The sequence below is a fragment of the Staurois parvus genome, unplaced genomic scaffold (genome assembly GCF_062004578.1).
Source record: "Staurois parvus isolate SC_StPar_1 unplaced genomic scaffold, SC_StPar_1.0 ptg000114l, whole genome shotgun sequence".
Taxonomy (NCBI): domain Eukaryota; kingdom Metazoa; phylum Chordata; class Amphibia; order Anura; family Ranidae; genus Staurois; species Staurois parvus.
Genome location: NW_028317910.1, coordinates 8,237,146 through 8,263,392, shown reverse-complemented (window position 1 = coordinate 8,263,392; position 26,247 = coordinate 8,237,146). Strand labels below are relative to the sequence as shown.

At 41.6% G+C, this 26,247-nt stretch overlaps 1 protein-coding gene across 14 annotated transcripts in view; it reads left to right on the top strand.

Annotated features, from left to right (window-relative positions):
- Window positions 1–17,752, top strand: part of MICAL3 (microtubule associated monooxygenase, calponin and LIM domain containing 3) — a 236,282-nt gene extending 218,530 nt beyond the window's left edge. For all 14 annotated transcript variants that reach the window (XM_089671866.1, XM_089671864.1, XM_089671865.1 and 11 more), the window contains 3 exons: window positions 2,595–2,694; window positions 5,354–5,427; window positions 10,958–17,752. In XM_089671866.1, coding sequence (XP_089527992.1) covers window positions 2,595–2,694; window positions 5,354–5,427; window positions 10,958–11,142 — 359 coding nt within the window. In that variant the 3' untranslated portion in view covers window positions 11,143–17,752. The remainder of the gene's footprint in view (window positions 1–2,594; window positions 2,695–5,353; window positions 5,428–10,957) is intronic.
- Window positions 17,753–26,247: the final 8,495 nt, after the last annotated feature.

Genomic DNA, 26,247 nt, shown 5'->3' with positions numbered 1-26,247 from the left:
ATTGGTGACAAAGGCCAGGTAAGTGTTTAACCACCTCCCGCCCGCCATATAGTAAAATGACGGATGCAGGGCGGTTATCACGTTCTGGGAAGACGTCATATTCCCATTGTAACCTCGGCTCCCGGAGCACGCAGCACAGCGATCGGCGGTGTGCTGTGTCCCTCGGAAAGAGCCGAAGATGTCGGCTCGGTCATGTGATCAGCTGTGTCCAATCACAGCTGATCACATGTAATTAGGGAAATGCCGGTTATCGGCATTTCTCTCCTCACGAGCTGTCATGCTGACAGCTCGTGAGGAGAGCCGGTAATTGGCATTCTGCGGAGGGGACGTGTACACTGATCAGTGTGCCCTGATGATCTGTGTAGCCCCAGCAGTGCCACCTATCAGCGTCCATCAGTGCCAGCTCTTCGTGCTCATCCATGCCACCTGCCAGTGCCACATATTAGTGCCCATTTGAGCCGCCTTTCAGTGCCACCCATCAGTGCCGCCTATCAGTGCCACCTATCAGTGCCATATGAGTGCTGCCTATCAATGCCCATCAGTGTCACCTATCGGTGTCCATCAATGCAGCCTATTAGCGCACATCAGTGAAGGAGAAAAATCACTTATTTACACAATTTACAAAAAACTAAGAAAAAAAAATGTATTTTTTTTTTCAACATTTTCAGTGGTTTTTGGTTTGTTTTAGAAAAAAAAAACCCAGAGGTGATTAAATACCACCAAAATAAAGCTCTATCTGTCACAAAAAAAGATAAAAATTTCATATAGGTACAGTGTTGCATGACTGCACAATTGTCATTCAAAGTGCAACAGCGCTGAAGGCTGGAAATTGGCCTGGGCAGGAAGGGGGTATAAGTGCCCTATAGGCTAGTGGTTAAGGATAGGGAAAATGAGTAGTGTTTTTTTTTGTTTTTTTTTTACCTTTTAAACCCTTCTATCATTTTCAGACAAGGAAGCTACCATCTTAGCCTCTTAGCCAGGATGCTGCACACGTGACAGGAATGTGACTGTTTTTTTAAACTGTTAAATCAAAGTTTTAGTTCCGCTTTGCAAAGAATGCATTAAGATTAAAAAAACAGTTTGATTTTTAGAACCACTTTAAGGTCAAGAGACTTTGGTGAGTCATTCTGATAGTTAAGAAGGTGGATTTGTGGCAGGTCAGAAAGAGATGGAAAGATACTGTACATTGTTTCCAGAAGTGGGGATGCACAGCTGTGTTTGTTTAAAGAAGAATTTGTTTCACTTGGTTATATATATGTTTATTTTATTTTTTTAGACACAGTTCTATTTATGGACACTTATTTTGCGCAGTTGTGGTTATAATTTGGCATTACTGATCTTACACTAAGTTATGTATTGCTTTCAATAGGTGTTTATGCACTTTTATTATAGCAGCATTCATGAGGGTAAATAGCACACAATTCTATATCTACACAATCATATTCTGTCCTCTGTGTCTGTTCAGGAAGGATCGGCAACACTGCAGTGAGCAGACAACACAAAGAAGTGTTGTCATTATTATTCTCTTCCTGCAATCCCCTGCATGGCAGAAATAATCTTGTAAATGTGAGTTTCTGCATTTAGGACCATCAGATTTGATTGCATTGCACAAAGCTGCCATGTTAACACATTTGAAATATTGTGAGCTGCAGGGGAAATGTTTAGTCAACACAGGGATGATCTCAGCAGTGTAATGACCTTCATTTGTAGTCCAATAACAGTATATAGTTGTATTTGTACGTGTCTTCAATGAGTTGTCATGTGCAGCCACCCTATGCGCTGCCCACTTATCCATCTGACCAGTTTTACAACTTATACCATTCTCTGTGAGGCTGGGTGTTGGACAGTTAGGGTTCGTTTACACCATATGTGTAGAGAAACCGATGCACAGATTTCACTTGCAGAGACATCAGTTTTCATGCGTGCTTCAATTCGTTTTATACACATTGCAGACTTCTGCATAGAAAAAATTTGCATGTGATACCAGTGTTGTGATGTGAACAGGATACATAGAGAACAATTGATTTAATTGTGCCCTTGCAGAACGCATGCAGAAAAACTGACGTCTGTGCACCATGGTGTGAACAAACCCATGGGGAATAAGCACTGTAGCAACTGATGCCAAAATCATCCTATTTTGTGGCCAACATCTGCTGCTTAGCTAAAACTATTCCTAGAAGAAGCAGTTTGGTCACCTAGCCAATAAGTGAAAGAAAAAAACTTGGAAAAAATGCAAATACATTTTTATATATACAGTATATATAAAAATAATAAAGTGGATGGAAGTTGATTTGCTTAGTAAAGCCATCTAAATTCTAGTTGTTTGGTCATTCTGGATGACGAAGCTGTCTTCATATGGATCACCCACCCAAAACTGAAGGTGTTCCTGGCTTTTGTAAAACATTTGTTCCCCTGCAGATAGCAGTTTGAATGGCCAAATGGGTGGGTTCAGGTTCCTGCTTGGCACTGCCCCTCTCCTGTGTGCTTAACTTTGGGCAGACCCTTCCCTGTTCAGCTTTGTGTTTTGATTTGCCCCATTGTATTGTTTCCCACCTGTACTGCCTTCCCGCTCTGACCCTGCGCTTTTCTCTTAGGGATGGGCAAAAAGGATGACCCCAAACTGATGCAGGAGTGGTTCCGCCTAGTGCAGGAGAAGAACGCACTGGTCCGATACGAGTCTGAGCTGATGATATTGTGAGTTACTGTATGCAGGTTTTAATCATGGAGCATAATTATCAAACATCTGAGTTTTGACCTGAATCATTTTTTTTTCTCCTTATTGCTGGGAATTGCACATTTATCTCCTGGTTAGTTTCATACTGTTAGCAGACATCAACCTCAGTCCTACCTGCTGCTACTTCTGACACCTGAGAGGAGATTTAATAAAACTGTTGCACACAGAATGTGGTTCAGCTCTGCATAGTAACTACTAATAATTAGCTTCCATTTTTTATTGCCAAAGCTTAATTAAACAAACTTGAAAGTAAAAGCTGCTTACAATGCACAGATACTGTGTGCACCAATTTTAGTAAATCTCCCCCATGGAGTCTACACACTTCCTACTTGTTGAGTGGGTGGGACTGCCTGCTATGGGGTCACATGATCAGCCCCAGTATTCAGTTGTGCAAAAAGCCAGCCAATGGCATGAGCTGTTTTTTCTGTGTTTACAAACAAACTGTCTTTGGTTAGCGTATGTTTACAGTGATAATCCAATTTGCCCGAATCTTACTGTCTGAGCACTTTGTAGACATCAAAGTGAACAGTTAAATACAAATAAGTACAATGACGTAAATGTCTTCTGAGTGGGGTTGCTAAAATGTACAATCCACATTCATGTAAAGGTTTTTCCTGGGTGTTTTTTTTTTTGTTTTTTTTTTTTTTTTTTAAACAGGCTTAAGGCCTGCTTCACATAATGTGTTTTTTAGTGCTTTTTTTCAGAAATGCACTACAGTCCATTTAACATGGTTTCCAATGGGACACATTTCCATCTATACATTTTTGAGCCACTGCGTTTTTGTTAAGGTCAGAGACTCTTTTAAATGAAAAATGTTGTATTTTTGGATCAAGAGACTTCAATGGAGACACTGCAGAAAACGCACTTAGTGCGTATGAGGCGTTTTTGATACGTTTTGCATTTTTAATCTGCCCAGCAACAAGTTGGCAAAGAAAAAAAAAGTATAAAAAAAGCAAAGCGCATCAAAAAATGTGTGTGTGCAAAAACACAAAGAGCACTGCAAATCCACTGCAGAGAAGGACAAAATGCAAACTGCATGGGTGTGGACCCAGGCTTAAGGCTAGGTTCACACCTATGCAGTTTGCGTTTGATCCTTTTCTGTAGTACTTTTTGCGGTGCGTTTATGCACGAGTTTTTGTCGTGTTTTTGATGCGTTTTGCGGGAGGGATTTTTCTTGCTGCTAGGTAGATTAAAACGCATCACAAATACAGCAAAAACGCACTACATGCTTTTCTGCAGTGTCACCATTGAAGTCTATAGAACAAAAAATTCAACTTTTTGCGATTAAAAAAAGTCCCTGACCCTTTCCAAAAAATGCACCAGGTGAAACCACGGAGATGTGAACGTGTCACATAGGAAATCATGTTAAATTGACTGCTGTGCTTTTCCGCAAAACACAAAATGCTGTGGAAAAAGCTTAGGTGTGAACCTAGACTAAAGGTGATATTCACTTCGTTAGCCCTGTACTCTTTGAAATAAAACCTGGTTTTCAATTCCATCAGTTTCTTAATTGTTTCCTGAATAGAGGTTAGTGGGCAGGTTGAGGATTACAGCATTCGTTCTGTTTTTATACCCAAGAGTCTAACAGCAAAAATGGGCCACTGATCATATTATCTCTCATTTACAATCCATATTGGTCGTTCTGGACCAAGTGCAATAAATCTAGCCATACACTATTAGATTTCCAAATGAACATTCATGCTAACATTTGTATGAAAATTCTCACTACATTTGATGACTTGAATGAAAATGTATTTTGTTTTTAACATTCGATTTTGGAAAAGAAAATTACTGAATAAAAACCATGACTCTGTTAGAAATATGTTTGTTTGACAAAAAATTTCCACCTTGCTTCTTTGAATTTTTTAGCCACTGTTGTTGAAAATTAACGTCTGTTTTACCCCAATAATGATTAGAAAATGGAACATTCCTAAGAGAAAAAAATCCAAATTAAATTCTACTAGTGTATGGCCAGTGTAATAAAGCAGCTTGTGGCTGTCCTGGTGCTTTGAAAACAACATTGCCGGAACTCATACACTAAACAAACAGTAGTTTTACTTAAATTTTAATTCAAGACAAAAGATTTTATTTTATTTTTTATTAAAGTGGGGAAGAGGTAAATCCCTGTCAAGTTTTTAATTAGTTGTGTCCCATTGGTAGGATTTTCCAAAGACACAATGGGAAGTAAGAGGAAATCTCTCCAAAATGAGAGTCTAACCCAGCTTAGACAGTTGTTGCTGGAAGAAGTGTCTCCATTTCCTTGTATCGCATTTTAGATTTACCACTACATTATTGGTTCTGACCACTATTGTCACAGACAGAGAGAATGAATCTGTGCACCCGGGACACAGTAAAAAACACTTGACAGGGGTTCTAACCCTTCAAAAAAAAATAAAATATATTTTGGCTAGTTATACCTTAATAGGTAAACTGGGGTGAAATAAAGACATTGACACACGCAATTTAAAGTTACTTTTCTTTGTCTTTCACTACATAATACATTACATAGGAAGTAAGAACCCTTGTGCCTATGTGTATAAATTAATATTCTTTACATGTTAGTTCAGTTCAGATATTCAAAAATAGAAACATATCATCAATTCCAAATTGTGTCTTTAGTGCCCGCGAGCTGGAACTAGAGGACAGACAAAGCCGACTGCAGCAAGAGCTACGGGAGCGGATGGCAGTGGAGGGTGAGTGATGCTCAGTGATCAGATATGAGTTCAGGCGTCCTTTATTTGTTTCTACATTTTAGTTAGGCTCTGAAAAACACAGCAGTAAATTAATTTTAATGGGCTACCCTATGTGTGACAAACACGCATTAAAAAGTGTGCCTCACCAAAGTGCATGGTACTGCATTTCCAAGATGCATTGAGGTGTGACTTAAGAATTGATGTCACAGCCATGCATCTGAAAAAGTGCAGCACATTTTTGGGTGTTGCAGGAAAATGCTTGATTTTGCACACGTTCCCACAATGCACTGGTGTGAACAAAGCCTTAGTGTCATTACATGGTGATTATCATGCAATTTTAAACCAACTTTCAATATAAAAAGCAACTGGACAGATAGTGACAGAACTCCCAGCAAAAGTTCCTATCAAAGCTGTGAACTGATCCTGATGGAGGAAGATTGCCTCCATGTTTAATCTGGTTGAAAGTGTAATTTCCTGTTACTTGCTTCATCCAATACAGAGACGATCTGGCAAGTCATAGTTGCATAGTTAGTCTGGCTGAAAAAAGACAGTCCATCTAGTTCAACCACAAATAAAAAAAGGTTCTAATCCTATACCCACAGTTGATCCAGAGGAAGGCAAAAAAACAGCAAAGCATGATCCAATTTACTCCTGCAGGAGAAAAAATTCCTTCCTGATCCTCCAAGAGGGAATTGGATATTCCCTGGATCAACTTTACCTATAAATGTTATTATCCAGTTATATTCTGTGTATCTAGGAAAGAATCCAGGCCTTTTTTTAAAGCAATCTACTAAGCTGGATAGAACCAACTCCTGAATGGAGTATATTCCACATTTTCACAGCTCTTACTGTGAAGAAACCTTTCCGTGTTTGGAGATTAAATCTCTTTTCCTCAAGACATAAAGAGTGCCCCCTTGTCCTCTGTGATGACCTCAGGGTGAATAGCTCTACACAGAGTTCACTATATGTACCACTGATGTATTTATACATGTTGATCATATCCCCCTTAATCTCCTCTTCTCAAGAGAGAATAAACTCAATTCATTTAATCTTTCCTCATAGCTGAGCTCCTCCATGACTCTTATCAGTTTGGTTGCCCTTCTTCGTACTTTCTCCAGTTCCCCAATGTTCTTTTTGTGAATTATGCCCAAAACTGAATGGCATATTCCAGATGAGGTCTTAGTAATGATTTGTACCGGGGTAATATGATATCTCTCTCTCTGGAGTCTATACCTCTTTTAATACAAGAGAGGGTTTTGCTCGCTTTAGAAACCGCAGCTTGGCATTGCATGCCATTATGAAGCTTGTGGTCTACCAGAACTCCCAGATTCTTCCCCACCATTGACTCCCCCAGTTGTACTTCCCCTAGTATGTATGATGCATGCGTATTCTTAGCCCCCAAGTGCAGAACCTTACATTTATCAACATTAAACCTCATTTGCCACATAGTTGCCCAATTAAACAGTGCATTGAGCTCAGCTTGTAAGTTGGAGACATCCTGTAAGGACGTTATTCCACTGCACAGCTTGGTGTCATCTGCAAAGACTGAAATGAGATTTTTAACCCCAGATATAAATATATTAAAATGTATGGGTCCCAACACAACCTTGGGGTCCACCACTGACAACCACTTCCTCATAAAAAGAAATCAGATTTGTTTGACAACTTCTGTCTTTCATGAATCCATGCTGTCTGTTGCTTAAAACAATTTTTTTACAGCAAGAACTCATCCATGTGGTCTTTTATTAAACTCTCCAGTATCTTCCCAACTATAAAAGTTAAACTAATAGGTCTATAATTACTTGGTAAAGATTTTGATCCCTTTTTAAATATAGGCACCACATTGGCCTTATGCCAATCCAGTGGTACTATGCCAGTCATTAGAGTCCCTAAAAATGAGAAACAATGGCTTTGAAATGACAGAGCTCAATTCTTTAAGGACCTGTCGGTGTATGCCATCCAGTCCACGTGCTTTATTCATCTTTATTCTGGATCATATCAATTGTGAGCCAATGTGGATCATCTGGGGCTGTGTCAATACCATGCCCATTATGGGACAAGAGCTCCCCCATGCTCCTTTTGTTTGTCCCCAGTCACCCACTCTAGATTATTTTGTAAAGTGCCTAGATGCTCGGACCAGACCTTTTTACTATTAATATGTATTAATATATATATTAATATAAAAAACAATAATATATATATATATATATATATATATATATATATATATATATATAAGACTTTTGGGGGGTTTGTCCTGTTATCTTTTGCAAGCTGTCATTTATTTTTCAGTTTTTGCGGCCTTGATTTCCTTTTTGCATTTTCTGTTATATTCTTTGTAATGGTTAAACGATGATAGTGTTCCTTCATTTTTACATATTGAAAGGGATTTGTGCTTCTATGACCACTGGTAGGTTCCGGTCCCCCACTGGGCCCAAGAGACTGTGTTCTTGAAGGAAGAAATTAGCATGCACACACAGGTTTCCAGAAGACAATCTGAATCTTTATTCGTAGATTCTTCTTCTTATATTGTAACAAAGAAAACCATACAATAGGATTTCGCTGGATACTTGTCAAGGCTGTGAACGTGAGATTTCTCAGACCTTGAAATCAGTTACAAGTAACCAACAGTTATTTTCCCATGGGACAGAAGTATTTGACTTTTAACTATATCATAGCAGAAACAAATGCTGTTAATACAAAGAAATAACTGGATACTTTCCCTGCCTCTACCAAGGCTAAGCTAAAATAAAAAACAAAAGAATGTGTGAGCACAGTTCTGTAACACAGAACTGACACAGCATATTTCATTAACTAATTCTGGGTATAATATAAAACAATTAACATGGAGTACAATATATAAAATGGAGGGGGAAAACAAAATGACAGACAAAAAATACATTTCCCTTCACATATTATAAAAGCTCTGTATTATTTATAGCTTTTTTAACTTTGGCCGTAAGCCACATGCAGTATGTTCACATACAGTCTTTTTGGAGAAGTCCCATTTCTGTGTTCTGTTCATCGATGCCAATATCCCTCCCAGTCTAAGTCTTGGAGAGCAGCTCTCAGCCTTGGAAAATTAGCTCTCTTAAAGTTCAGTGCTTTTTTTCCTGTATGTGCTTATTGTTTACAGCTAACAAATTAAATCATGTTATGGTCACTGCTACCCAGATGTTCTTTTATATGGACATTAGTAATAAGCTCTGCATGGTTTGAGATTACTAGGTCTAGCAGAGCATCATTCCTAGGTGGGGCCTATATGAATTGTACCATAACATTTTCCTGTAGTAGGTTTATACATTTTTGCCCTTTAACTGTTCCAGCAGTACCATTACTCCAGTCAATTTCTGGGTAGTTAAAATCCCCCATTATTATCACTGTCCAGCCTTTGCAGCCCTTTCGATCTGTGCAAGCAGTTGAGTCTCCACCTCCTCATTAACACTGGGTGGCCTATAACAAACTCCAGTGATTACCTTTGTATTACACACCCCTATGTGCAGTTCCACTCATAATGATTCAGCCTCATCACACTCTCCATCAACTAAGTCCTCTTTCACACTTTCTTTGAGATCACTTCTCACATAGACACAACCATCTTTCCTTTTTACCCTGTCGCTCCAAAAAAGAACAGAGGCAGGAATATTAATGGCCCATCATGTGAAGAATGAAGCTAAGATTCAGCAATACCAATTAAATCCTAGTTCTCTTCATGCATCAAAGCTTCCAACTCACCTATTTTGCTTGGTAAACTTCTGGCATGGGTGAACAAACTTTAACTAATTGACACCTTTTGCACACATATGTTGCATTTTTTTTTCCCCTACAAATGGTACCAATTCCAATGGTTGTTTGTAACATGGGAACCTTCTTATCATCTGCCATAGCCCTCCCCCCATCTGTCCCCATTCCACCCACCAATAAGGACTGACCCCTGTCTGATCTGTCTGCCAGATTAAAACTTATTCTTCCTCCCCCCTTGGTCCAAGTATTGATCCAGACCCCGTTCCATTTAGGTGCAAGCCATCCTAGCATATAGGTTGCACCCCGATGAAAAGTCAGCCCAGTGCTCTAGAAACCCAAATCCTTCCCTCTTACACCAGGTCTTTAGCCATGCATTCAGTTCTCTAATCCTGTGTTGCGCATGGCACAGGTAATATTTCAGAAAATATCACCTTTGAGGTCCTTCCCTTCAACTTGCAGCCTAGTTTTTTTAATTGATTCTTAAGGAGCCACCACCTTTCATGTATTGTGTCATTGGTTCCAACATGGAGCAAGACAGCTGGGTCATGCCCAGCCCTTCCCAGTAATTTATCAACCCGGTCCACCACGTGCCGAACCCTGGCACCAGGGAGACAGCAAACCATTCGGTTGAGGAGATCCTGGTGGCAAATTATTTAATCAGTCCTTCTGATTATAGAATCCCTTATTACCATCCACTGTCTAGGCCTTCCTGCACTATCCTCACCACCTCTCCCAGATGGTCTGCTCTCCCGCGTATGAGAGATAGCAGTGACATCCAGGGATGCTACTTCTGAACTTGCCACCCCCACATCTTCACCAAACTTGACAAATCTGTTTGGGTGCTCAAACCCAGGGCTGGCCTTGCTTTTCTGTGAGCCCCTACCACTCCCTCCCACTACAGTAACCCATACCTGATAATCCTGACTAGCCCCTCCACACTCCACATTAATCCCATTAGCTACCTGCTCAGAGAGCAGAATAACCCTTTCAAGGTTGTCAGTTCTGCCCGGTGTTGCAACTTGCTCCTCCAGATCTCTAACGTGAGCTTCCAGAAGGGCAACCCGCTCACATATGTCACAGCAGTATCCATCCTGGAGCTGTTCCATTGTTGCATACATGCAGCCCACTGTGCATTGCACAAAACCTTCAACCCTTTTTGCACTCATTATTCCAGTTACAATATTATTATTATTATTACTAACAGGAAATATCAGTTGTCACTGACAGGTTAGAAGACTCCTGTTTTCATCTCCGTTTTTTTAACTCCACGTAATCAAATGTCCACTTGATCAAAGGTCCAGCAAGCAAAATACAGGCAAGCTCACAAATGAGCAAGGTCAGAGTGATCTCTACAGAAAGTTATATAGTACCTGTAGCAGCTGTGACCAATTAACCCCTCCCCTTAATTAGCAGACTGTAGGAAGGAAAGGAAAAAAAAATGCTATTTAAAAATTGACAGAAAAGGTGATTTAAAAGTAAAAGCTGCTAGCAATAACCCAAAGAAGAAAATAACATTACAAGCACCAGCAGTCAAAAGCAATAGTCCGAAGGACTGTTTTTCACTCCCCAGCCACATTTACCACTCTTTTTTAGCTTCCAGCCAGCAAGATGTGCCAAGTTGGTCAAGTTCCCCAAAATCGCTCATTATGGATGGAAAACTTGCCAATGAGATCCCTTCTTTATTAAAGTTGTCCTTTAATGGATCCCCCCAACTCCCCTACCCTCCCGAGTGCAGCCCCCCTAAACAAATCTTTTATAACTGTTTATTTTTTTGGTGTCTCTGCAGACAATCTAAAGACAGAGCAGGAGTTATCAGATGAGAAGAAGATCCTGAACGAGATGCTGGACGTTGTGGAACAGCGAGATGCATTAGTGGCACTTCTGGAGGAGCAGCGTCTGCGGGAGAAAGAAGAGGACAAAGATCTAGAAGAAGTCATGTTATCTAAAGGTTATAACCTGAACTGGTCCTGAGGTCTCTCCTTCTGTCCCCTACCCATGGAGGGGGTCATTCGTCTTATATGTGAAGGTGGGCAGAGAACCTCTGAGAAAAAGGGCATTGCTCAGTGGAGCTGTTACATGAACCTGTAGACCCTTGCACGGTTCTTCTGGCGCCCGCCACGACAGAGAGCTGTTTAAAAGAGAGATGGCGTTTGTTACAGACAGGACGTTTCACTTCCAGTGCGACACTGAAAAGTTTCTATTCAGGTTTACATTATGCTGCCATTTCTGCGGTGCCGTGCATGACCACTTGTGATCTTTCCCACCGACTCAAGAGGTTTTTTTTTTTTTTTTTTCCTTTTTTTTGTCTTGCGCCGCGGACAATAACGCAAGTGATTGTCACTTGCACTTTGAAAATTTGGCCACTAGGTGGCTATTCCTTTACGTTTTTTGGTTTAGTCTTTCTCCCTATGGATTTTAACGCAACGTGCGTTTCTCAATGTTTGAGTTTGTTTTCAAATGGAAGGACAGGCGGCGTTAAGAAGTTTCGTGTTTGTTATTCACCCCGGGATCGTTTAGTCGGCATTGTTAGTAAGAAGAGAGAGGAGATATCTGCATGATTATAGGGTAATGTTGAAGTCCAAAAATGTTAACTCTGATCCGCCCACAATGTATAGGCAAAAACTCACAGATTGTATCCCACACTGAATGACAACAAGGTTTTGTTTTATTTTAAATCTAAAAAAGGCTATTCATTCATAGACCTTTTTACGTGTTTATTTCGGGTTCTCTGGAAAGGCCCTTCAGTTAACATTCTGTTACCTGGTTCTGTTTGTTGGAGCACTGTCCTGGTATAGGGGAGTGAATACTGTCACATGGGGGAGGGACAAATGTCATTAACTCTGTGTAAGCTCTAAAAGAGATAGGCAGGTTACCCGAGAATCGTACTCTGGGCTCCCCCCAGGAAACAGGATGGCGGTAGAGGCTCAGGGATGAGTATCAATGCATAGGCAGGCTGCCTTATCAAGAGAACTAGTCTCTTTGCCCTGAAGTACATTCACCCTCCTTGTAGTCTAACTTTTGCATCTTTTCATTTGCTTATATCCTGATGTTATGCAACAGTTTGCTGAATCCAGGCCACACCTGTTATTTTATTTAAATCTCCAAAGATTTTCTTGCTATTTATTTAAAAATAACGTCTGAGTGACAAAAGAATACCTTTAAGATAAGCAATTCACCCAATAACCTTCCCCTTGCTGAAATGGTGGGGCAGATTTGGAGCTGCCTATTGGCCGATGGGAGCAAAACTACAAACAGAGCAATACAGTTACTCGGTGATGGGGAGAGCCAAGATCGGTATTATTTGTGGGAGGAAAGTTTTTCTACTAATTCTAATAAGCCTGCTGCAATGTATGATAATACTGAATGTCTGCACACATTGTTTTGGGCCATACACACCTTCATAGTCCATGTTAGAGCATATTTTACAAAAGTAACTGCTGCGGATCTGTTTGTCATGCACTCAGTTTCTTTGTTTTGTGCGTGAAAAGGGGCTGGTGATAAAGTATGGTTGCCGTCCTCCTAACCATGATCACTGCACAGTGGGATTTTGCCAGGGTATTCTGTGGCTCTTGAGGAAGCCAGAAATACTTACTGGGACTTGTAGTTCTTCAGAACTTTAAGTGGAAAAACAGAATTCTTCATAAAATTCAGTGGAAAGTCTCCCCATTATCAGCTTGGTTACACGCTCTTCTGATGACCGCAGTTGCATAGTGTGCAGCCCCAAACATTGGCTCTTTTTGATGATGATTGAGTAAATAGCTTCTTTGCATAAAATTGGTGAAGAATGTTCACTTGCAGCATAGTAAGGAATGCCATTGGATGAGAATCCTGGCTCCCCAATAGTGCAGTGATACTCTCAAAGGCACACCGATAATAACGATAATGATACACCACACACATGGGGGGACCTGTGTGCTGGTCTGTGGTCACCCCACTAGTAGTGCCCGTGATGCCCTGCTTCTGCTCAGATTTCTCCATTCCACCAGTCAGGGCTGAGTTATACTCTTCATTGGGCTGAGCAGCTGTTGAACAGGGAGGTTACAATGACATGCAGGTAGTCAATGGATAGAGAACTTGCAAATCTGTAAAATGCAATCCAATAATTGGAAATATGTCGACCTGAATCAATTTGAAATAAACATTCAATTTTTAACTCTTAATATCTGTGCCATCACAGCAGACTCCACAGTAGGAGGTTTCAATCAGACAAAGGGAACTGCAAAACAAGAAATAATTGACATTAGATAACCATGGTGCCCTGTCATTTATTAAGCGTTAATTTGTAAAACAAAGATTGTGTGTGTAAAATATATATAAATAAATACACACTATATTGCCAAAAGTATAGGGGATGCCTGCCTTTACACGCACATGAACTTTAATGGCATCCCAGTCTTAGTCCGTAGGGTTCAATATTGAGTTGGCCCACCTATTGCAGCTATAACAGCTTCAACTCTTCTGGGAAGGCCGTCCACAAGGTTTAGGAGTGTGTCTATGGGAATGTTTGACCATTCTTCCAGAAGGGTATTTATGAGGTCAGGCACTGATGTCGGACGAGAAGGCCTGGCTCACAGTCTCCACTCTAAATCATCCCAAAGGTGTTCTATTGGGTTGAGGTCAGGACTCTGTGCAGGCCAGTCAAGTTTCTCCACCCCAAACTCGCTCATCCATGTCTTTATGGACCTTGCTTTGTGCACTGGTGCACAGTCATGTTGGAACAAGAAGGGGCCATCCCAAAACTGTTCCCACAAAGTTGAGAGCATGAAATTGTCCAAAATGACTTGGTATGCTGACTCCTTAAGAGTTCCCTTCACTGGAACTAACGGTCAAGCCCAACCCCTGAAAAACAACCCCACACCATAATCCCCCCTCCACCCAACTTTACACTTGGCACAATGCAGTCAGGAAAATACCGTTCTCATGGCAACTGTCAAACCCATACAGGTCCATCAGATTGCCAGACAGAGAAGCGTGATTCAACACTCCAGAGAACACATCTCCACTGCTTTAGAGTCTAGTGGCAGCGTGCTTTACACCACTACATCCGACGCTTTGCATTGCACTTGGTGATGTAAGGCTTGGATGCAGCTGCTCGGCCATGGAAACCCATTCTATGAAGGTCTCTATGCACTGTTGTTGTGCTAATCTGAAGGCCACATGAAGTTTGGAGATCTTTAGCTATTGACTCTGCAGACAGTTGGCGACTTCTGCCCACTGTGCGCTTCAGCATGCGCTGACCCCGCTCTGCCATTTTACGTGGCCTACCACTTGGTGGCTGAGTTGCTGTTGTTCCCAGTTGCTTCCACTTTGTTATAATACCACTAACAGTTGACCGTGGAATATTTAGTAGCAAGGAAATGTCACGGATGGACTTATCGCACAGGTGGCAACCTATCACAGTACCACGCTTGGATTCACTGAGCTCCTGAGATTGACCCATTCTTTCACAAATGTTTGTAGAAGCAGTCTGCATGCCTAGGTGCTTGATTTTATACACCTGTGGTCATGGTGGTGATTGGAACACCTGATTCCAATGATTTGGAGGGGTGTCCCAATACTTTTGTGTGTGTGTGTGTATATATGTGTGTATATATATATATATATATATATATATATATATATATTCATTCACAAACACATTCACTGGCCACTTTATTAGGTACACCTTTTGCTTTCAGAACTGCTTTAATTCATCGTGGCATTTTGGTCCATATTGACATGATAGTATCACGCAGTTGCTTCAGATTTGTCGGCACATCCATGAACCGTTGATACAGGGCAGGATGGATCCATGCTTTCATGTTGTTTATGCCAAATTCTGACCCTACCATCTGAATGTTGTAGCTGAAATCGAGACTTACCAGACCAGGCAACATATTTTTACTCTTCTATTGTCCAATTTTTGTGAGCCTGTGTGAATTGTAGCATCCATTTCCTGTTCTTAGGCTACAGCAGCAGAAGACCACAGCGGGTGCCACTCCTGTCAGCTATCTGCTTCAAGGTTCAACATCTATGTTCTGAGATGGTGTTCTGCATACCTTGGGTATAACGAGTGGCTACTTGAGTTACTGTTGCCTTTCTATCATCTCAAGCCAGTCTGCCCATTCTCCTCTGACATCAGCAAGGCATTTTCATCTGCACAACTGCCACTCACTGGATATTTTCTCTTCTTCGGACCATTCTCTGTAAACTATAGAGATGGTTGTGCGTGAAAATCCCAGTAGATCAGCAATTTTTGAAATACTCAGACTAGCCCGTCTGGAATCAACAACCGTGCCACCTTCAAAGTCACTTAAATCCCTTTTCTTCCCCATTCTGATGCTTGGTTTGATCTTCAGCAAGTCGTCTCGATGCCTAAATGCACTGAGTTGCTGCCATGTGATTGACTGATCAGCAATTTGTGTTACCAAACAATTTAACAGGTGTACCTAATAAAGTGGCGGGTGAGTGTATGTAGACACAAAAATGTAGAGTAAAAAGACATAACATTTTTTTTCACTGAAATCACAGCAAGCAGAAGAAAGTTTTTAAATATGCAAATATGTTTGCTCTGTTTCAGTCAGACGTTTCCTTTTTCCTCTAGTTCAGTGATTTCCCCATCATTGCTGATTCATTTCTAATCTTTTTTGCCCTTGGGTCAATTTTACCCAGAAATAATTAGTCTCAAATTGACAGCAGAGTGTTTCTGCTTCGTGGTGTGAATGTTTATAATTCAATAATTTGGACTTTGTATTTTGCAGAAAAAGTTACAAAGGAGTTTGTTATAATTTAGGGAAAAGTTATCAATGGTGTTTACTGTTCACACTGAACATGATGTGAATAAACCTCCTTGACGTGAAGTGGAAAAATTGGGCCAATAATTGTCTACAGTGTGCAGCAGATGTTTTCGATCTCATGCACATGGAACGTTTTCAAATTGCTCCTCCTTTTGGCAGAAAAATCGTCTAACGCTTGTCAAAAGTGTCTAACTCTTTTACAAGTGTCAAGCGCTTGGGCGTTGATTCATTTCATTGGCCAAAATAATAATTTATTCTGGCCAATGAAATGAGTTAACGCTCAAGCGACAACACCTAGCGTTTACACGCATTTAGGCAGGTTTACATGCGCCAAGCGTTTCTTCCGCCAACATGCAGCTGCTCCTGGAAGCACTGGCCCTGGGTTGTTTTTCCTGCTGGTAAATGCTGCTGCTACTAAAAGCTTCTAAAAGTCTGTGTGCATGGACACATAAGATAACATGGAGGGCCGTTTGGAAGCCGTAAAGAAAAAAAAACAAAACACCTGACGCCCTTAAAAGTGGCTGCAAAAATGCCATGTGTGCATGAGGCCTAAATGGCCAGAAATAACAGGTCCAGATGTTTCCAGTAAGGTCTACTGTTTATAGTAGAGCATACAAAGACATTTTAGACAGTTGCATCCTTCCAACATTGTGATAACAGTTTAGGTAAGGCTCTGATCTGTTCCAGCAGGATTGTGCCTGTGTGCAAAGCAAGCAACATAAAGTCAAGATGTGACCAGGTTGGTGTGGAGGAACTCGAGTGTCCTGCACAGAGCCCTGAGCTCAACCATACCTTTTGGAAGAAATGGGATGAGAATTATGAGTTGCTTTTTTTCATCCAACATCTGTACAAATAAGCACAAATTCCAACAGACACACTCCTCTAAAATGTGTGTGTAAATTTTATATAGATAGAGATATATATATATATATATATATATATATATAGATATAGAGAGAGAGAGAGAGATGTGTGGTGTGTCTGTATAGAGAGAAAGATTGTTCATAAAAATTGTACTCACCTGAGAGTTAATTTACATTGAAATTTCACCCACATATTTCCCCAGTGTAGAAATCTGCCTGCCCTTGGCATGTGCACATGCAAAAAAAAGTGTACAATTGCGTTGAGAGACTTTTTGATCAGTTTTATAACTCACAGAAGTCAGAAATAAATTTGGTGACTAACCTAGCAACTAGAGTCAGCATCGGTGTTCCTATCGGTAAGCAAGCATTTGCCTACTCCTCTTGGTGGATTAATTTACAACTTCCACATGTGCAGTGATTTGGTTGGAAACGGAAGCAGGGGAGCAGTTAAGTGTTCACATGAATCTAGAGCACATGGAAGGCTTCAAGCCTAGATCGCCAGCCCCTGGAAGGAAATTTCTTTTATGTGCGTTAAAAAATATTATTAATTTATTTAGAGGTTTTATGCTGTTAACAAATTATCTGCTGTATATTTGATGTCTTATCGCATTGAGAAGCCATTCTTTGTGCTGCTCGGCCGCCCTTCTTAAGGGGACAGCGAGGGTTAAATCTCCATGGCCTCCTGGGAGGGGAAAGGGGCCCACGTCACGTGTTCTGACAGTGCCTATCTGAACAATCATCACAACCTGTGATGGCGCCTCAGAACCCAGATGGGCACTGTCCGATCTTTCTTTCCCATATCACAGCCACGGCGGTCTTGTCTAAACAGCCATCAGTTTGCTCAGACACCGTTTTCACTTTTTTTTTCTTCTCTATTAACTTATTTTTTAATACTTGAAAGAAGAGTTGCTGTTTTTATATATAAAATGTTCAAAATTGTAATTTTCTGTGTCTGTGTCTTTATTGGGCTTCAGAAATCTGATTATAAAGAAATGCTTGTAAATGTGAAACTTTTTCCAGGTTCAGATGAAGTAAGAGTTGGAACCTCTGTTAGGTTATTCTACATGTCTATTTCCCCATTGAGAGATCTCCCTTCACTTTCTGTATTGGGCACACACTGACACACGAGATGTCCAGAGGACAGGAAGTAGGGGGTAAATCTGAAATGGGGTTCTAAACCTTCCCTCACTCTACTGAAGTAAATAAACTCTCCAATAAGGACGCAGCAGTAAAAACAGATTCCTACAAAACTACTTCCTGTTTTGTGTCCTCACTGGGAAACTTCTAAGTGACAGCCTAGAATTTCCAGAGGGACACCCTGGTCATCTGATAACAGGTTTCCTTTAAATCGCAAAAAAAATAAATGGCAGCCTTGGATTGGCAGTGGAACCCATGATTTTCATATTCTCATGATTTTCATATTCTCTTCCTTGTTTACCAGGAACTCTCCTGGCTCAGGTCCACCAAAGAGGTGAAAAGCAAATCAGATGCTTTCATATTCTCCTACACATGGAGGAAAAGTTAGCCATTCTACCACCTTAAGGGCTGGTTCACACTAGATGCAGTCCAATGCAATTTTAATCTGCATCAAAAACGCATGCACAACCTTTTCCATGTATTCCAATAACCCTAGTTCCCACCAGTCCAGTGTGTTCCATTGCAGTTTACAGAAGTAGAAAATGCTGTATTTTTTCTATATGAAACACATCTGGAACGTGGCAATATGCATCAAAAACACACCGGAATGCACATGTCCTGAATTGATATGACAAAAAGACATCAGAACATATCAAAAACACGCATGCAGAAACTGTGTTGTGAACTGACCCTTACACAGAACAGTATTTCCTCCATTGCCAGAAGAACCGGATGAGCTAATGTAGGACAGATGGAGTTTGTATCCTGTCTCAATGCCAAACAAAAAAATGTCTTGATTTGTTTAGAGCAGAGAAAGTTATAACATCTAAACACAAAAGGATCGGCACCACTGAAGCGCAAAAGGAAACTACGTAAACAAACTATCAAAATTACCCTCCAAAAAAGAAATTCTGCAGTGCTAAAAATAAATTCAAATATCCTGTCAGGAAAATAGTCACTCATAGTCATCAATTCACGTTATTAAAAAAAAAAGCACATAATTAACCCCTTCCCATTGACTAAGCTGATATGTTGCAGCAGAGTGTGCCTTATTCCGGGCTGCCACATAAATAGTTACTGCACTACTACTGAGCTCTCCATATGAACACTGGCAACAGGCAATGTGAACAACGTGGAAAATTGCTAGATACACTGCTATCAGGACAAGCTGGCCTCAATTCAGGTTTTCTGTTGTTTCATCTTCATTATATATAAAATCACTAGACAAGCCCTGAAGAAGAGGAGTCCTTTCCCCTGAAATGTGTTCACTGTATTTGATGTTCTTAAATAATAATTTAAATGCGTTTCAAATGTGATGGAAGTTTGTACTAGACTTCTAATCACACACTAAGCACTGTTAAAATGGGAATTGCTTCACACAAGCCAAGAGATCAGGATCTTGCTGAGTAGCCCTGTCACCAAGGAGAACATTGGCAGGTCCTGACCCCCGCCCCTCCTGGAATACCATCAGAATCCAACATCCCAGCTAGCTGACATCAGGGACCACAGCCACCGATAGGCAAGGTACAGCCAGTCTTCCCGTACTTGGTCAGCAGGGGGGGGCTGACTTTTATTAGCAGTTGGCAGTAAAGTAGTACATGGGCAGGACAACTGCAACTTGGCTGTTCAGTGCACTAGAGAAGAGGCATCTGGATTTGCCCCATGCCAACAATCAACATGCTGTTGCCAATCAGGTAGATTCCCTTCTGATGTGTACTCCATCATTCTATTCCAAAATTTGCTTGTCTGTCACACTAAATCTTTTTCTCTCATCATTCAAATATTACTCAGCTGGTCAGGAGCTGAGAGACTCTGCAAGCCAGCCCCTCAGGATTTCCCCCCTGCTCTAAGGCTTTTAAAGGAAGATCTTAGAGGCAGTGGGTGGATCTGAGGAGTGGCTGATTGCACTCTTGATGGGTCCTAGTTAATGCCCAACAGGAATTTGACAAGGATCTGGACACTCCAACACACAAGTTTTGGAGCCTGCTCAGTAGCAGGAAGGAGAGTTGGAGGGAGAGTTCGGGTGGAAGAGAGAGAGAAAGTTGTGAGGCTGAAGGAAGGAGGCTGTGAGTAGGCCAGTGGGATGCGGCCTACCTGCATGCATGGAGCTGGAATGGGGAAAGCTCAGAGCTAACCGGCCCCCTGAGAGAGGACCAGCTAATAGGCCTGGTAGCAGCCACCAACCCAAAAGTGGTACAGGAGAAGAGGATCTGCATGTGTACACCTACACCCCATGGGCAGATAGGGGAAGGAGCAGGGGTGTATTTACCACAAGGCATTTGCCTAGGGTGGAATTTTTTAGGGGGGGACAGCACTGCCCCTTGGAAGAAGGGACATATATGGCATGGGGACCTGGTGGTTTCCGGGAGATGCTGTGGGTTTCATGGTGGTGTATGCACAGCAAGACTCTTGTTCCTGGGGATGTCCGGAGCTGTGAAGGTGAGTGTCTTTCTCTCTCTCGCCATGGGGGATGATGGCTGGTGTATGGGGGGCAGTGGTATTGGAAGGCTAGGGTGGAGGGCAGGGGTGTTCTTGGTCACTGTCAGGCTCTTTCTGTGGGGGCACCAATTTTTATGTTGCCTAGGGCAGCACAAAACCTAAATACACCACTGGGAAGGAGCATTCTGGTGGGAAACCAGATTAGCCACCTGCCAGTGACTGTTCAACTCTTAAAGTGAAAAGAACTGGGTCCCCTGTTCGGGGATACCTCCAGATTGCTGGGTGAAAAGGAGAAGTTCATCTAGGGTCTGGGGTGGTACACTAAGGAGACTCTGGATAGCTCTCCATCATAGACTGTGCTGCAGAGAAGGCTTGTAAATAGTTTAGGAAGTTGTCCTCAGTTCATCAGTACCCTTTGGGCATCCAGTACACCTCTGACCCTATCCCACTTCAATTCCCACAAATAAAACAAAACCAAAGCTCAAGGACTACTTTCGGACTCTGGATGCAAGCTTTTGAATTAGTCCAACAGCAGCAATAATGATAGACTGAATGAGGATAGCCTATGTTAGAGTTAGGCCAATGAAGAAGTTAAAGTGAATTCGTACCTCAATGGTGAGGGCATTGGTTAAAAAGACATTAATTTTGGACATGTTGAAAAGGTGAAGGTGACAAAATGTGGACATTGATTGGATGGAGGGGGGGGGGGGGGAGAGAGAGGAGAGATTGGAGTTGATTACAGTGAGGGGATGGATAGTTGTGCTATTTAACGTGGTTCTAACCCTAGGTTCACATTTGTGCAGGTGGTGCCGCTGCGGATCCGCAGGAAAATCTGTGCAGCCGCAGCACCCGCACAGAGAAATGCTGACCTGTGGGTGGGTGCCATTAGTTCTAATGGCACACCGCCCGCACTGGAAAACTTAACTGTACTGGAAACCGAGGTTCCCGTGTGGATTGCGGTTTCCAAAGAAGTGCAGGGACTTCTTCCCTGCGTGTCATGGGCTCTCGTGCCCGTGCAAAACCCGGGCCGCATATATGTGAACCGGGGGTAAAGGCAGAAGGTTTCTTACCTACAACCCCTGACAAAAAGTATGGAATCACCACTATTGGAAAATGTTCATTCAACTGTTTAATTGTGTAGAAAAAAAGATAATCACATCATGCCTCAAAACTATTTTCATTTAACATTCCAACCTTCTGCCTTTAACCTCTTCACACCGGCTGAATGCAAATGTGTGGCCTCCCTTTGTCTGGGCTTAGACGCCGAGTGGCCGCACATTTGCCTTCTATTAAAAGAAAACATGTGCTGAGAGCGTGCACCCTGCACACTCCCAGCACACATGTCCGGTACTCACGGAAAGGTCCCGATCTCTTTTGAGCGAGACCTTTCCCAATCATGTGACCGCCGTGATGACGTGTCACGGTGGTCACATTACTCTAAACCCTGCCCCACCTCCCGGCTTCTGAAACCCTTAAAGGGCCAGGAGGCGCTGGCGTGAAGGGGTTAAGAAACACAAAAAAAAGAAAAAACAAAAAAAACTAGCTTTTGCAACTGTTTTTGAAAATTAAGCAGAAGAAAGAATTATGGAATCAGTCAATTCTGAGGAAAATATGATGGAATCATGAAAAGAAAACTACAGTACATCACTAGTACTTTCTTGTACCACCTCTGGCTTTTATGACAGCTTGAATCCTCTGAGGCATGGATTTAACTATCGCCAAACAATATTCTTCATCAATCCGGCTCCAACTTTCTCTGTTTGCAGTTGCCAGAACAGCTTTGCAGGTTGGAGCCTTGCCATGGACCATTTTCTTTCATTTCTACCACAGATTTTCAATTGGATTGAGGTCCCGACTATTTGTAGTCCATGCCATTGACATTATATGTCGTTCTTGAAGGAAAGCTTTCAAGGTTGTTGCCCTATGGCAAGATGCAATATCATCCTGAAAAATATCATCATCACCAAACATCCTTTCAACTGATGGAATAAGAAAAGTGTCCAAAATCTCAATATAAACTTGTGCATTTATTGAAGATTTAATGACTATCATCTCCCCCGTACCTTCACCTGACATGCAACCCCATATCATCAAGGATTGTGGAAATTTGCATGTTTTCTTCAGGCAGTCATCTTTATACATTTCATTAGAACGGCACCAAACAAATGTTCCAGCATCATCACCCTTTCCAATGCAGATTGGTGATTCCTCACTGAATATCACTTTCATCCAGTCATCCACAGACCATGATTGCTTTTCTTTAGCCCACTGTAACCTTGGTTTTTTTTTTTCGGTTTAGGTGTTAATGATTTCCTTTAAGCAATGTCTTACAGTTCGGTCACAGACATTGACTCTTTGGTTTCTGCCCATTTGTTCCTCATTTGCTTTGTTGAGCATTTTATGTTTTCAAGGCATATTGCTTTAAATTTTCTATCTTGATGCGTTAATGTCTTCCTTGGTCTACCATTACACTTCTCTTTTACAACTTTCCCATTTGATTTGTACTTGGTTGTTTCCAGTCAGCTATCTCTAAAATCTGGACCAACATCTTTTGCGACATTCCGTGATGATTTTCCCTTCTTGAAGAATTTTTTATAATCGTCTCCTTTGTTTTAACTGACATCTCTCATGACCAAACCATGAGTCATATCAATCAGCTTGGTGCAACAGCTCAGGAAGGTGTGCAAACACTTTTTTTTAACTGCGGACTAATAAACAGATGTAAACTGATGCAGATGTTTGTTTTAGAATTGAAAAGTACATGGTAATTCCATATTTTCCTCAGAATTGAGTGATTCCATTTTTTTTCCTCTGATTGATCTGCAGAAACAGTTGCAATTGACTACAGTGTTCCTTTTTTATGTGTTTCATAAAGGCAGACTGTTAAATGAAAATAGTTTGAGGCATGTCTGTTTTTTTATTTTTTTACTACACAAACAACCGAATGAACATTTTCCAAGAGTGGTGATTCCATACATTTTGCCAGGGGTTGTAAATGCATTCTATGCATTAAGGTAAAAAACCTGCAGGGTGCAGTTCCCATCTCAATCCAGTGATGTGCATGAGAGCCGAGGCTCTCCTGGGTTTCTCTCTCCTCATGGCTCACATAGCAATGAGCCAATGAGGAGAGAGCAGGGGACAGGGCAGAGCTGTGCTCTGTGTGTGAATGGACAATGTCTATTCTGAGGAACAGGGCTCAGGAGTGAGCCTGCTCGAGTGCCTTCATAGCAAGGGGCTTTCTATTGGGGGCACTCAGCTGGGGGGAGAAGTCAGGACCGCTGGCAGGGGGACCCAAAAAGAAGAGGATCGTGGCTGCTCTGTGCAAAACCATTGCACAGAGCAGGTAAATATGACATGTTTGTGTTTTTTTTAATTACAACCTTTTGAATAAAATATAACACTGACAATATGACATGTTTGTGTGTTTTTTGTTTTTTTTTAATTACAACCTTTAGAATCATTTTAACCCAATGGACAAATCTATGGACAGGAGAAAATATTATGAGCTAATATTTTGAAAGATTCAGTTTGCCCACCAGGTGCCTCCGCAGTTAGTGAGTTTTAAAAGGGCAGCTTCTGTTGAGTGTTGTGGGCAAAGGTGAGTGAGAAATCATCTCAGACAGTTGTAGACTAGGCGTTCTAGATGTTTGGAGGTAAATTATTATTTCAGGTACTTATATAGCGCCATCAATTTACGCAGCGCTTTACATATATATTCTACATTCACATCAGTCCCTAACCCTCAAGGGGAGTACAAGCTAAGGTCCCTAACGCACATTCATACATACTATGGATCTTAGGTTGTTCAGACTGGTGAGATCTAACAAAGGCTTTTTAGGCTACTTTCACACCGAGGAGTTTTTAAAGCGTTTTTGTGTTAAAAAAAAGCACCTTGAAAGCTCAAGAAAATGCTTTGCTATATATGTGAATGTATATCTATGTATGTTTTCACACTGAGGCGTTCTGCTTGCAGCATGCTTGGAGAGTTAAAAAAAAAAAAAACGCCCCAAAAAAGCCTCTTCCCATTGAAATCAATGAAAAGCGTCCCTCAAAAACGCCTCTGAGAAGCGTGTCCTTTAAAAACGCTCAGTGCGGTAAAAAGTTATGCGTTTTTGCGGCGGATCAGTGTGAAAGTAGCCTTAGGTATAAGGGTGACCAGTGCGTGTTTTAGAAGAGAGGGGAAGATGCTAATAGAGAGGGAGAGACTGAAAATGTAAGAGCATAGAATAGAGCAAGGGGGTAACCGGGGTAGTTGTGAGGTGTGCATCAGAAAAGTTTAGCAATCTCCACTGTAGAGATGTCATATTAATCTGGGGTGTAGCAGTACCCCCAAAGGGGACGTTGACTGATTATGACGAAACGTGGTAAAACTACAGTCGCATAGATGAAGATGAAAATCAGAGTTCTTCTGATTGTGCAGAGGCTGCTAACACACACACATTTTGCAGCAGGCCCAGACCGGGACAAAAAAAATAGGCCTGGGCATTTTAGACTGAACAGGCAATTTCCAGGGAGGGGAGGGGGTGCAAGGGCATTCGCGGGGGCAGTTGGTGAAGGAATATTCATGGAGTCGGTCCCCAGCACTGTAATATAAAGGGGACTGCGATGTAAAGGGGCACTGTATTAATTACAGTGCCCCTTTACAGCGCAGTCCACTTTATATCACAGTGCCCCCTATATATTCAAACAGATGGCCCAATCCAGCAAAGAGACATAAGAGACATCCCCATCCAGCAAAGAGACATCCCAATCCACAAAGAGATGGGATGTCTCTTTGCTGGATGGGGATGTCCCTTCTTGGACTGGGCTGTCTCTTTGCTGGACCCAACTGAGCAAAGAGACAGCCCGTCCAGCGCATTTTTTTTTTGTTTTAGAGGGTAATTTTAGATTGCAAGCTCCAAGGAGCAGGGCCCTCCTAACCCTTTTGTATTGAACTATATCATTGCTTTATTGTCTCCCTTTATATTGTAAAGTGCTGAGCAAACTGTTAGTGCTATATAAATCCTGTATAATAATAATAATTTTGATAGTGTTCCAATGACCAAAAAGAAAGCAAACCCCCCATGAGGACAACGACATAAGCAAAACAAGACCAGTTCTAACCCCTTATCACTCTACTCTGGAAAATAAACTTTTTTTAAAAAATATCTGTGCTCCAGTTGGGGAGATTTTACTCACTTCCTGTCTCCTGACCACACAGGACAGGAGGGGACATCTCCTTGACTGCAATAAGAAGCTGGCAGAGATCCCTTCCCACTCCTATACCTTAACAATAAATGCAGCTTATTTGCTTCCTTTTGGACTGTTGAATATAACAAAGTGTTTTATTAGATCTGTTTAAACCTGTTGATCTTGCCAAAAATCCAGTGAGCTGATAACTGCCTGTGCTCCCTTCCTGTTCTGCATTGTTCCCAACTGTCTCTGTGGATTAGAAAAGCCCCACCCCTGTATGGTATGGTGAGGAGGGGGCAGAGTTCTGTAGTCCTATTCTAGGGTGACTCCTTAGATACAGTACAGTGAGTGAGCGTCGTCATCCTAGGACAGGAAGTGTGTTACAGGCAGGATCACCAAGTAAAAATTAGGGAAAAAATTCTGAAAAAAGATAACGAATGCTGCCACCACATCTAAGGTGGCGTATTACATATCCTTGGGTTTCCATGCACCAAACCTTTCCATGTGTGGTTTGTAATTACACGGGAATAGGACAGACATAAGGAATGAGGCACTCAGATGGCCAATATACATTTATTTCTTCATCACTTTGAAAAGAGGACAGAGGATGAACACCACACAAAGTGCAGCTTCTAAGATCGGAGCTCTGGTATGCTGGGACTTGCAGTTCTTAGACTACAAATTTCCCT